Genomic DNA, 12,780 nt, shown 5'->3' with positions numbered 1-12,780 from the left:
TAAAAAAAATTATAAACGTAAATGATATCAAAACAGTCTACGTCCAACGTTTTAAAAATCGAACAAAAAAGATTTAACTCTTCCAGAAGAGGTTAATAATCCCGTGGCAAGGCTAAATATCAAGATAAAACTCTCCACAACAAAATAAAAAGTATGAAGTTACAGGAATACAAAGATGATCGGACTTCGGATGTAGAGAACTTCAGAACAGAGCCAAAGAGATGGAATTCCTTGAGAACTGCCAAATCAATAGCTATGGGAGTGGTCATCAAGGGCAAAAGAAATGTCATATGAACAACGAGATGATAAAATTATAATACAGATGCATCTCAGTTTTCAAAGAAAATGCAAATCTTCTTCTACGCATGCCAATAAAAAGGGTCTCTAAACAAGGCCAAACAAAGAATAAAAAATTAAATTCAACAACCTATCAGTGCAACCTCGTCAGTTCCTCAACTCTCTTGGAAAGCTCCTCCACTGAAACACTCATCGCCTTGGAAATCTCCTCCATCTTACCACGGCTCAGATCAAGGAATGATTCGATCAAATCACCATCCAGAAAGTTTTTGGCTTCCACAGTTTTCTTCTCGTTGTTGAATGATCTCCATTGTTCATGGCTCAGCCCTCCAACACCCTTTATTACCTTTCTTAAGTTCGATTGGAGCTTCTCCAAAAAGGCATACTGCTCATGAGGAAGTGAAGCAATGACACCGATGACACCGTTAACGGTGCCAAAAATAACAGTTGGAATCTGGCCTACATCAGAATCTGGCAATCGCATAACAAGGGAACCATGACAGAATCGGTTGACAAATTCCCCAAGGTGGTACTCACCAACCACCTCAAGACGGCCCCGTTCCTCATCAGTGGCCCCTTCACTGTTCTTCCGAACTGTGAAGAGGTTGAAGTTGTTTTCAGCACCAAGATAGATGTCATCATCAAGAATCTCAACAGCTGACATCCAGTTAGCATTATAGTCACGGGCTCGTTCCTCAATTGCACCTTCCTCATGCTGTAATCAAATTGTGCACCAATTAGTAAGAACAGAAGTTGTTTGACATCTAAATCACTGGCAATGAAGCCAAGAAATGCACACAAACAGAAAATAAGCATGATTGCAAGTGAAGGCTTAGCAGAGTGTTTCGGAAGCCTAATTACTTTGTAGATTAACAAGGATATTGATTTCATCAGATCACCAACAACAATGAAATCCCCACGAGTTTGTACATAGAGGGCAAGTATGTGGCCATGATGTCCGCATTCAGATTGCAGTTCCCGGGTGCCATCCTCCCGAAGCATCCACTTGTACAGCTGGATTTTTTGATTAATAGCAGCCAGTAGTTTGCCGTTGAAAGCACTTAGAGAGTAAACTGCCCCCTTAGTTTCCTTTTCGGCAATAAGCTGTAACTTCCCATCTTCAACAATGAAAACCAATATACGGCCCTGTGAAGAAAGTTAAACATTGAAATTAGAAATTTTCATATAAAAGCCTTTGATTTAAAAACAAAAACTAAAAAGAGTAAAAAACAAGAATGAAATGACACCTTAGTCGGCTCATTTTCTTCTGGCAAAACATATGCAGTCCCCACACAATAATATACATTAGGATCATCTGAGAATGAACAGCTCAGTATGGAGCAACCATACTCAAAAGTATCAAGAGGGTAGGTCGAAATGAACTCAAAGGTTTGATCATCTAACAGGCGGATAAAATGCATTTCAGATTCGTCAGCACTAGGCTGGTTTTTCAAACTACATATTGCAAAGGTCCGAGACTGTTCCTGATGGCAGATGCGACGAGCATGCTCCCCAAGTGGGATAGAGCGAATGTGAAGCTTCTGGATATCATCAATAGTGCCAATAGTAAGTTCACCTTCTTTCGCAATGGCAAGGCTGGTGAAAAAAGACAGTAATAAGTACTCCTAACCCAAGTATGTCTTTAAGAAAGAACTCTAAATAGTAAAAAGCTTATTTGCCAGCACTAAACTTCCAAACCAATCAATGCTAGTATCTGGTCATTAGAGCACTAATACTACAGAAATTGACCTTCAATAGGTTACTTCAGACTGGAGCTAGTATTACATAGCAAAGAATTGCAGAAGCAGAAGGTATTACATATTATGAATAATAAATGCTACACACATGTTTCATATACAAGTTTACCTCAATACTGAGAGAAACTATGCAGTATGATCAAACAATGTAAATTAAGCCACTTCTGAGCACCAAATTTCAGATTAATAATATTAGTCTGTTAGCCTCTGTCATATGCACCGCAGCAAAGCTTAATTTTGCATGCAAAACCTTCTGAATTATGGGAAAAAATAACTTGGTCTAAGGATAGACAGAACTTCAAATGAACCAATATAACGAGAGAAATATTTTCCTTTCAAGTTAGAAAAAACAGATCTACGAAAAAGAATAGGAGAAGCATACCTATCTGGAAAAGCAGCAGAGTTAAAAGGGCACATATGACTGACTTCCTTCAGATTGACATTGCTGTAGAGTAGTTTCTTGTTACTACTATAAATGACAGTTGGCCTATCAGATGCGGCAAATACATGGGTGGTATTCTTAGAGGAGAAAGTACGAAGCGTTATGGGCTGGGTCCCAAGAGAAACCTTTTTCCTATCTGTTAACTCACCACTACTCATGTTCAATTGAAAATTTAGAAGATGACCATCTCCAAGGGCACACAACAAGTAAGAGATCTGCAAAAGGAACAAAAAGACTTTTAAACATAGGTATGACAACATAGTTAACTAATCAAGAACACAGAAAGACAAATGCCAAATATCATAGTTCCACATGGCCAGCACGGTCTTAACTGCAGTGCTCTTATTATACAAGTTTGAGATGAATAATCAATGTATTGCTTTGCAGCTAGGCCAACATTAAAACACTTAGCAATATCACACACATCATAAGAGAAGCTAAATAAATCAGTGAGATAAGATTAAAGCTGAAGAAACATCAAATAAACTCATACCCCTTCAAAGGAGCAAAGAAGAACAGAACGAGGAATAATCTCTCCTCCCAATTGCTCCTTTGTGATGAGATTCAGGTCAGGGAGTGAAAATATCCTCACACTTATATCTGTCCACATTCCAACTGCAGCCAGCTGACTGTAGTTAGAGTTCTCACCGATGGGGTTAATGTCAAGACATGAGATTTCATACTCCAGCTGCACATGTTTTACTTGTGTCAATGTGCCATCACCAATTTCCAAATAAACCAAATGACCACCCCCTGTTGCGAGTAAAACCTGTAATACAAACAATGCAAAGACTTAACTAGAAGTCCCTTATATAAAAGGCATTTGTGAAGAGTAGAAAGGCAGAAGAAGATTTACATCAAGCTTTTCCATTGCAAAACCATCTCAAAAAAGGACAAAATTATCATTGGAAAGAAATAGGAAAGATTATTATCATTAGAAAAAGATAGGAAAAAGGCATTTGTTTGTATAAACATGTTTTGAAACCTACATACAAACAAAACTGCCAGTCTCGACATTTTAGAAAGGGATAGGAAAAGGTACCTGGGTGGCATTAGCAGTGGCAACATTGACTGAATACCCAGGTGGAGCATTCCATTCATGCCGTAGCTCTCTAGATATTGAACTCACAAGCCTTACAGAGCTTGAAGTGACCTGCCATGATGCTCATCAGTTGGCATGAAGTACATATAATATTTTTTTGTCATAAACATATTGCTTGCTCTTACTATCAACAGGCAAATCATATGAGCTAGTGATCATCTAATAAAACTCTATTCGCAGGGCAAGTAAAACTACAAAAAAGAAAAGCTAGAGTATGTAGATGCTAACACTGGCTTAAATGAAAACAGCAACGTTACACAAATAAACTTCACCTACTGTATGCTCATGCAATGATTGCTGCCAACTTGATGGCAAAAACTCTCACCTGTACAAGTTGATTGTAAACAGCATCATGGCAGAACAATGTCTGCACTTGAGAATTAAATCCCTCAATCTCTGTTTCTTCCAACTCATCCTCAAGATTCATTGCCAAAATACGCGTCTCACTAATAAAACTAACAACCAGGAACGTGTCAAATGGATCATCTGTAGAGGATCTCAATGACCACATTCCTTTGATACCTTGAAGTTCTACTGAGGCCTATAACATGCATAACAGTAACAACATGTAACTTATGTGAATATAAAAAGGTTAACTTTATTAAGCGTAAAGAAATTCCTTAAAACACAAGATGGACCTGTTCATTGATTCCTATTCCATTTCGAACTATGCGAAGGGAACCATCCTTATAAGCTCCAGAGCAAGTTACAACTTGACCCTGCCCTTGCCTCTCAAGGTCAACCACACAAAAGTCAACAATAGGCCCCAAATTGACATACCTCTCCAAAACTTCTACATATGAACCTTTTGCATCAGGTTGTAGATTTAACTTTATCAGCTGCATTGATTCCATAACAGAATGTCAATACATTATCACAAATGACATTATAATGATGACGAGGTGAAAAGCATGGGTCAGGCAGCCTAGTCATTAAATATTTACATACAAGTATGTGATCACATATGACACTTCACTCACATCTGTATCGTATCAAGCAGGTCCAGAAGAGGCCAACATAAGAAAACATCCTTGGGGCATTGGAAAGTGTTCTTCAATTGAGAGGAATATTACTCTTACAGTGAGTTTGGATAGAGGGAGAGTAGAAGAGTAGATCGAAAGAGAGTAAAGGGTTTTTTCTTTCTAATTTGTTTGGGAGTTTTCCATAAGGGAGGGGGGAGAAAGTTTGGAGTTGAGCATGAGTATCATAACTCCCTAAAAACCTCACTTTTTTCAATTACATCAACCCTTCTGATTTGAGAGTAGAGTACTCCATATAATTATCAACTTGTGACCCCTTCTTTACCCCTCAGTTTATTTTTGGTAATTATATTGAATCATGTTGTAATGGTAATAGCGCATAGAGCATAAACTAACTGGAAAGTAGTTTGCACTTAATTGAACTAAGGTCACACTCAGAACATATAAGTTATTTCATTCATGTAGCTTGGGAAAACAGTATAAAATCGAACTCAAAAAGTTCAGAGATAATAAATGTATCATGAGATAGCTTTATAGGACAAAAAAGTCAAAAGTAATATTCATGTCTACCATACCTGTGAATCTCCATAACTTGAGCCAATATAGACAAATGCGTTATCAAGATATGATATTGTCGATGCAATGGAAGTTTCCCCCAAGAGTTCGATTTTGAGCCCAGTAACCCTGCAAGATGCACATGAATAACATATTCTTAAGAATGCCCCAGTAATGCACCCTGTCTAGAACCAAACCAAGCTTTGATATGTTCTTTCAATCACAAAATATCTTCTACTGTTCAATAACAAACATTTAAAAAGAAGAATGAAAGCTCACTCACTTTTCTTTCTCATGGGTTATGACAAGCAGGTGAAGAAGGCCAGCATGATCGCCAAGCAAATACCTAGAGCCATCAGCATCAACTCTTCCATAGGCTTTTGTAATTGACTAGAAGTACACATCAAATATCAGCAAGAAATGTCAAATCTACAAGGAATTACTGTGAAGATCCTTTAGAGAACTTATAAAAATTAAGCAGTAAGTCCATAGGTGACCTACAGGTCTGATTGGGATTGCTTTGAATGCATTCGCACTGCAATAGACAATTGTTTCTTCTCCAATAATAAGGACACCACAGAGAGGTGGGGGTACAGGTATGAGCAAATCAGCTCCATTGTCAAGATTGTTTTGGGACCATGGTCCCTCGACAAAGTCCTTCTCCTTTAGAGCAACCTCATATGTTTTAACGTGACGTGCATCTTTATTGTCCTGTATGTAAGAGCACAAAATAAAAGGCAACAGAAACAATTATCCCAGTGTATCTGTGTTGTTTACATGATAAAATACAATCCATGAAATAAATGCAAGAGAACTAGACCATTACCAACAAATACAGCTAACAAAATGACAATATCCTATTGACTCGAGCTTAATAACAGGCAAAAACTCAATCAAATTACTTCTGTATTGTAAAATTCAAGCACCAGTTACTACTATTTCCTTTTATTATTTTTAACTAAGTTCAGATTACTTAAAAAAGTCTTAGCTCAAGGCAATAAAATTTAGAAGTTTTGTGCCTAAACTTGGAAAATGTTAAAAAAAGAAAGAAAAAAAGAGATAATGCACAAATCTAGAATAAAGATATGCATTTAGAAAGAAAATTGGGACCTGGTATAAAACTACGATTGTAGGCTTTGAGCAACCATATAGAAACTTGATGTCCAAAACTTGAAGTTCCTCAAGCCTGAAAAACAAATAGCAGTCATACGGAAATAAAATCAAGGACACCAATTTAAATGAATATCTAATGCTCTTAATTGAACATAATAACTTTGTTTTGATCAGTTAAAAGATTTATTGACAGCACAGAAAGAGGTAATATAAAGAAACAATCAGATGCTCATTGAAATACAAGCCATGGCCCAAAACTAATTTGAGCTACTGCAGCATTTAATCTATGATAAACAGTTTATTGCAACAAAAGTGAAGCAGTATGTAAGAAAAATTAAATTTAGGGTTTACCAAAACTGTGGTTCATCCAGCATCTACTATTCACTCTTGGTTAGGATCATAACCAATCTCTTTACTTACTAAAAAAGAACCTTGTATTGATCAGAATGACTGGAGAAAAGAAAAACAGAAGAAGAAGAAGAAGAATACCTTATATTAAATGCTTCTTTGAGTTGCCCTTTATTATCAAAAGGAATAACCTGAGAAAACCACAAAAAATATGATGTACAACTGTCTCAAGAAATGAGAATAATAAACAACAAATTATATAGACTTGAAGTAGGAATTTGCCACACCAAGTGTGCATACCTTAAAAAGCCCATCATATAGATGGAGTCCAATTAACCTACAATCAGGATCTATTATGCCAATCTGTAGAAAATGGAAAGAAGGGGGAAGGAGTCAATGAAAAGAATTTTGCTGAAGGATGCAACAAAAAATAAACTTTGCATTGTTGAGAAACATTTGTACCCACCACAAGAATCACTTTGAAATAAACAATAATTACCTGTCCATTGTCTGTGGGTCGACCAATACGGTCTGAAACATCCCCCATTGCTCTGCAGGTAACAGCCTATGATCTTAGCTCAAAGAATGTTGCTCAAAGAAAATCAGAAACACACCCCACAAATTCTTATAGACATCATCATCGCCCAAATTGCATCAACAGAAGAAGACTTTGGAGAAAAGAACGACCACAATAGACAATCTAAGAAAGAAGATGGACCACTGTTGTCTTCCACCTTTTCCTCTTTTTTAACAAAAATAGTAATTTAACAAGAATCACACAGCAGACAGATGAGATAAATTCCCCACGGCTTCATACACAGTACAGATCACCTCTGTCTAACTTCATAAACAGATGTGATGTTGTTTGTGATTAGAACCACCAAGAAAAATCATACCTAAATTTAGGGAAATAAAAACAAACAAAAACAATAGTCCCACGAGAGAAACCGATGTGAGTTAGATGCCAAAACTAATTGTTCAAGGCAAACTGAGTGCTATAACATAAAGTATGCACACATAAAGTCTGACTAGTTTAAGGATGAGAAAATGAACCATACGAAAATAAATAAGTAAAACATATATTTTTTCTTTTTCAAACCTTGTAATAAGCTCGGATGTCTCAGCATCCCATTGAAGAACACAGAACTTGTATCGCTCTGTTGCAATAAATAGAAAATCCTGAGCTTCACCCTGTTACAAAATGCACAACTTATATTAAATTAAATATTATCCGGCTCGACTCTGAAAGAATATTTAGAATAACAAAGATATTTACTCACGTGTGGACGGAAAAGTTCAAGTGTTGCAATTCTTCCATATATTGGCACATCTAACATCGGCTGAAACATGAAAAATGCAATTCTCAAAATTTATTTTTTCCTAACCAGGAAAGACAAAAAAAACCATTTCTAATTGTGCAGTGAAAAGAAATATGAAAAGCCACTAATTTTCATATTTTATTTCATCTCCAACCAGAAATTAAACTAGACACCTGCAATCCTTGAGGAGTAAGCAAATGGATTTCAATCCGAGTACATTTCCTGCAAGCAGAAGAATACTTAATCGAATTAGTAATTATAAGTTGCTGGACTCAAATTCCTCGCTATTAATCAATAAAAACCGAAATTGCACAGCTACGTTAAAACCCTAGCTCTTGTATTATCGAAAAATAAACAAATAAGGAAAAAAATTCAAGAAGTGAAAATTAGGGCAAAGAAATTATAATCAGAATGGAAAAAAGAAAGAGAGGGGGCCCGGAAAGCAGACATACGCAATGATGAGATTGAGCTCTTGAGGGCTGGTGAAGTTGCCGACGCAAGAGTGAGTAACGTTGGTAGGCTTGTGCGCCGTCACCACGTAGTTCCATACACTCATTTTTCCTCTTCCGGCAGATCTCTGGTTGAAAGGGGGGGAAGCCCTAGGGTAAGTCTGTCGCAACTGGCTTTGCTTCTGGAAAGGTTGCGAAGCTCAGCTTTCTTCCTCTAGCGACTTCGCTTCGCTGTTACAGTGGCGCTGGTGTTGCAGACAGCCGGTATTTAGGTAACACGTCATGGCTTCCCTTCGTTTCTAGTAGCACCACACCTTTTTTTTTTTTTTTTCATTTTTAGATTTAATTATTTTTAAAAAAAATACTCTTTTACTATTTTATTTATTTATTTTCTTATTTGAAATGTTCAAAAGTTTTTTTTCCTATTTAGATATTTAATATTTAATATTTTTATATTATAAATTTACTTTTCAAATAATTATTTACCTTTTCATATTAAAAAGTTTTTTAATATTTATATTATTAAAAAAATTTAAAATTTTTAAAAAGTTTTTCCATAATTAAAAAGTTTTTATATTAAAATTTTTATATTAAAAAGTTTTTTTAATATTTTATATTATTAAAAAGTTTTTCCATAATTCAATTGTTAATATATTTTATATTATAAAAAATGAAGTTTTTTGTATTTTAAATTCTTGATATTCTNTTAAAAATTAACATTTTTAAAATATTAATATTTTATATTATTTTTATTATAAAAAATTTAAATTTTAATATAAAACATATCAAAATCAAAATTTTTATCTTAATTTTTATAAAATTTAAAAATAAACATACATTTAAGAACAGAAAGAGAAAATACACTAATACATATTCATCCGTTATGGTCTTTTAATTGTTAAATTAGATAACATATGTTAAAACAAATAATTAAATTACTAGTAATTTCAATTTCCAAATATAGTATTTAAAATATTTTTTCTTTTAATTTTTTTTTCAAATTGATTGACTTGTTCTTAAATATTGATTTAGATGTATCAACTCTTATCTATTTAAGAGTTAAGATTGAGATATTTGCATAATAGGGTCCGTACTTTGTGTCATGAATTTTAAGATGAAGTGAGTTTTAAGTATATAAATATAAGCTTTTCATAATCAATTAGATATATTTTTTAAATTTAATATATGGACTTATGACAAATGGTATAAGAGTAGACTTTAGATTTTTACTTACGTGAGATCCATAAAACATATAAGAGTCAAGATAAACTCAAACTAATGTAAAAGTCCTTCCCTTTTACATATATTAATTGTATAAATATAGATTTTTCATCACTTATCGGATGTATTTTTTAAGTTTAAAATGTGAGTTTATAACATTTCATAGTTGAAATTTGAGACAAAATTTAAATAAATTTTTTAGATGGAATTCGAAAAGTTTTGTTATTTTAAATATTCAGTAAAATTAATTTTAAAAATAAAATTAATAAATTAATCATATTCAATAAAGATATCAATAATATATATAAAAAATTAATTAAAAGTATTTTTTATATACATAATTATATCACTGCTTATTAAACGTCAAAAAATTTATTTCTATTTTTCAATATATATATTTAAACTTCTTAAAATTTTAATTTAGTCTTTTAATGTATTTAATTTGAATTTAAATTTTATATTTTATTTAATTATTTAAAAACAAAAAACTCAAACTCGATCCAAAAGCTCCGATGCCTAATGGGCAATTGGCCCAAGAGACCAAAAAGATGTAGGCTGATTTAATTGGAAGCCCATGTTTACTTTCTCTTCCAATTTTCTTTTATTTTTTTTAAATTTTCTTTTTTCTTCAACATGACCATCACGAAACCAATGCATGTAAGAAGCAAGCTGAATTTGCTTATGATCATCGAGATTCTTAATTGCTTGTTCAAATTGTTGTGGCTCGAGGCTGTGAGGAGATAGTAATGTAAAATTATGAAAAAAATATCAGTAAAATAAAATCGAGAAGCTTGGTTCAAATAAAAAAGAACAGTGCTTAAATTTTATTTTATTTTTAAATTTTTACAGAGCACCAATGTTCTTAAGGCCTAGAACAATCCCAACACCAATAATGTGGCCAACAGAGCCACAAGCCAAGGTGTCTGCGAGAGTAAAACCAGCAGGGTCACCAGTCTGCAACCCGGAGTCCCTTGCTTCGAGCTTCAGCCCAGCAGTGGCCTTCCTGTTTGCTGAGGGAGCCAACCCAAATCTCCCAGCAAAGAGCATAAGGCTTGTTGTTGTCACCATTATCTGTCCCAACACCCCAAATATCAGTCAATCAAGAACTAAAAAGATCTGAAAACAATCAATGAAATCCTCACCAAATTTGTGGGAGAACCAATGTAACCACAGCGAGCACCCAAAGCTCCCTTCCCCTTGCGCCTCATTGGCTGAACCGCTGCCTGCGTTTTCCACACAATTAAACTAGCAAGACTTATGAACTGAAAGTTCATACTAAACCTACAAAACCAGAAAGACCAAGTTGAAAGAATCACTAACCAGGCTCCTAACTGGAGCTGCAGAAATTCTGGGTCTTAGCCCACTGAACTGAGGGAGAGTGGTCATTGCAGTGGCTGCCATTTGCTAATCTCAAAGCAGAAGAAATGATAATCAAAAGCAGTTTCTCTCCCTCTGTTTCTAGTTTGACACTTCGATGATTTTTTCTTTTCACTTTGGGTTTAAAAGAGAACATAAACCTAGCAGACCCTTGGAGCCACATGAGCAATTTGTGGCTTTAGAAAGCCAGAATTGGATACACTTTGATACTTGTCGATGACTTGGCAGTGCTCCATTGGGTTCCTTCTCACTTGGATAAGGTTGCAGTTTTTCCTTTTCTTAAAGATTGATGGTTTTGCGTATATGCTGAGCTGGAACTGCTACAGTTAAAATAGTTAAGATTTAAAAGATGTCATTTTTCTACAATTCTCTTTCATTTTCCCCTCTTTTGTGGCCAATTGTTTCAACCATTGGAGTTAAGCATCAGTTTCGCATTTAATTTTTATTTTCTTTCATAAATTCAGAAAATAAGTGGTTGAGTTTATAGTTTTGAATTCATGTCGTAACCTTATCATCTATGATATTAGAGTATTAATAAATAAATAAATAAATATGAATACAACACGATTAATTTAATGTATGATAATTTAAAAAATATTTATAAAAAATTTGTTTATGTTTCAGTAGTCTAACCCAACATCCTAATTAGCTAAGCTTACGTTTTGAATCCTGGACATGATTATCATGTACAAAACACATGATTATGTCAACATGGAATCAGGTACATTGGCCCTGACTTTAAAAATCAAATTAAGGGGAAGAAATCTACACGTGAGAAAGAAAGTGTTTTTTGGCGTTCTAGAAAATGGATTTTGTTGTTAAGTAATTCAATTATACAAGAATGAGAGGACAAAATAAACAAATAAAAAAAGAAAGAGATTTAATTTACTATAAATTTGTTCTATTAGGGTTAGTTGGTCAAATTCCTAGAGGATTTTTAAACATAGTCTTCAAGCTTTATTTGTAATCTCCTTGAATCTCTATGGTGTCTTTGTATCTCTATCTTCAAGTTACAAAAATGTTATTATCTAACCCTAGATTTACACTTTGATTTAATTAATTACATTCTATAATCAAGAAGTCTCGAGCTATATTTGAAGGGAGCTAGGTGAGAAAAAAAATTTTATAATCTAGAGAAAATAGAGATAATGTAGGGTGCGCAGATCCTATTTTAAAATAAATATAATGAGAAATAAATTTAACCATTCATGACCTAATCTTCTAAGGTCTAAGTTTATACTCATTCTCATGTTTTATAATCACAATCAATAGTATAGAAATAAATGCAAGCTCAATGGCATTTGGTGATTTTGTGTGTTATTTGAGAAAAGTATCAATTAATTCACTTAAAGTGCTAAACTCAAATTATTTTGTATTTTTTTATTTTAATTTAGTGTTTAAGAATTCCCATTTTCAAAACACTTAAAGTAAACATTTTTACTCCTTTTACTTAAATAGAAATTCATTAAAATAACACTTTTCATTTTAAGACTTTCCATTTTAATTCTTTCCATAATTAAAACTCCTTTTAATTTTGAAAAACTCTTTATTTTAGGTAAACTTCCTAAAACATTTTTACAACAATATTTTAATTTCTAACATTTAGATCATGGATTAGTTTCCTAAATTGTATCTTATTCAAGTTACCTAAATGGTGACTTAACAAATTTTGAAAACTTCTAGTCAAACCAAAATTTTAAGAAAAGTTTAATGCTATCACATAACTTTAGAAATTTCTTTTAAAGTAGGAAACTATTTCCTATGAATTTTTTAAATTAAAATGTTATCCTTAATTTTAAGAATTTCTTTTAAACTATGAA

At 33.5% G+C, this 12,780-nt stretch overlaps 2 protein-coding genes across 2 annotated transcripts; both read right to left on the bottom strand.

Moving 5' to 3' along the window:
* LOC18607075 (DNA damage-binding protein 1) lies at window positions 228–8,664 on the bottom strand. Its single transcript, XM_007041057.2, has 19 exons — window positions 8,366–8,664; window positions 8,087–8,135; window positions 7,875–7,934; window positions 7,694–7,785; window positions 7,094–7,145; window positions 6,895–6,957; window positions 6,736–6,785; window positions 6,244–6,319; window positions 5,635–5,844; window positions 5,417–5,523; window positions 5,154–5,262; window positions 4,237–4,437; window positions 3,924–4,139; window positions 3,539–3,649; window positions 2,990–3,265; window positions 2,437–2,711; window positions 1,545–1,893; window positions 1,159–1,443; window positions 228–1,012 (listed from the first exon to the last, which is right to left on the bottom strand). The coding sequence occupies exons 1-19, from the start codon at window positions 8,467–8,469 to the stop codon at window positions 431–433; spliced, it is 3,267 nt and encodes a 1,088-aa protein (XP_007041119.1). The 5' UTR covers window positions 8,470–8,664; the 3' UTR covers window positions 228–430.
* On the bottom strand, window positions 10,379–11,130 carry LOC18607074 (photosystem I reaction center subunit psaK, chloroplastic). Its single transcript, XM_018114668.1, has 3 exons — window positions 10,904–11,130; window positions 10,726–10,806; window positions 10,379–10,654 (listed from the first exon to the last, which is right to left on the bottom strand). Exons 1-3 carry the CDS (start codon window positions 10,982–10,984, stop codon window positions 10,427–10,429), a joined length of 390 nt encoding a protein of 129 aa, XP_017970157.1. The 5' UTR covers window positions 10,985–11,130; the 3' UTR covers window positions 10,379–10,426.

Source organism: Theobroma cacao, chromosome 2 (assembly GCF_000208745.1).
Source record: "Theobroma cacao cultivar B97-61/B2 chromosome 2, Criollo_cocoa_genome_V2, whole genome shotgun sequence".
NCBI lineage: Eukaryota > Viridiplantae > Streptophyta > Magnoliopsida > Malvales > Malvaceae > Theobroma > Theobroma cacao.
The sequence above is the reverse complement of the archived record's forward strand: the minus strand, read 5'-3'. Positions and strand labels throughout refer to the sequence as shown.

Coding starts and splice junctions, on each gene's coding strand:
- LOC18607075 (XM_007041057.2), bottom strand. CDS start 8,469: ATGAGTGTATGGAACTACGTGGTGACGGCGCACAAGCCTACCAACGTT. Junction 7,935..8,086: donor TTACTCCTCAAGGATTGCAG/GTGTCTAGTTTA, acceptor TTCATGTTTCAG/CCGATGTTAGATGTGCCAAT. Junction 3,650..3,923: donor TTTACAATCAACTTGTACAG/GTGAGAGTTTTT, acceptor GCATCATGGCAG/GTCACTTCAAGCTCTGTAAG.
- LOC18607074 (XM_018114668.1), bottom strand. CDS start 10,984: ATGGCAGCCACTGCAATGACCACTCTCCCTCAGTTCAGTGGGCTAAGA. Junction 10,807..10,903: donor CAGCTCCAGTTAGGAGCCTG/GTTAGTGATTCT, acceptor TGGAAAACGCAG/GCAGCGGTTCAGCCAATGAG. Junction 10,655..10,725: donor TTGGTTCTCCCACAAATTTG/GTGAGGATTTCA, acceptor GTGTTGGGACAG/ATAATGGTGACAACAACAAG.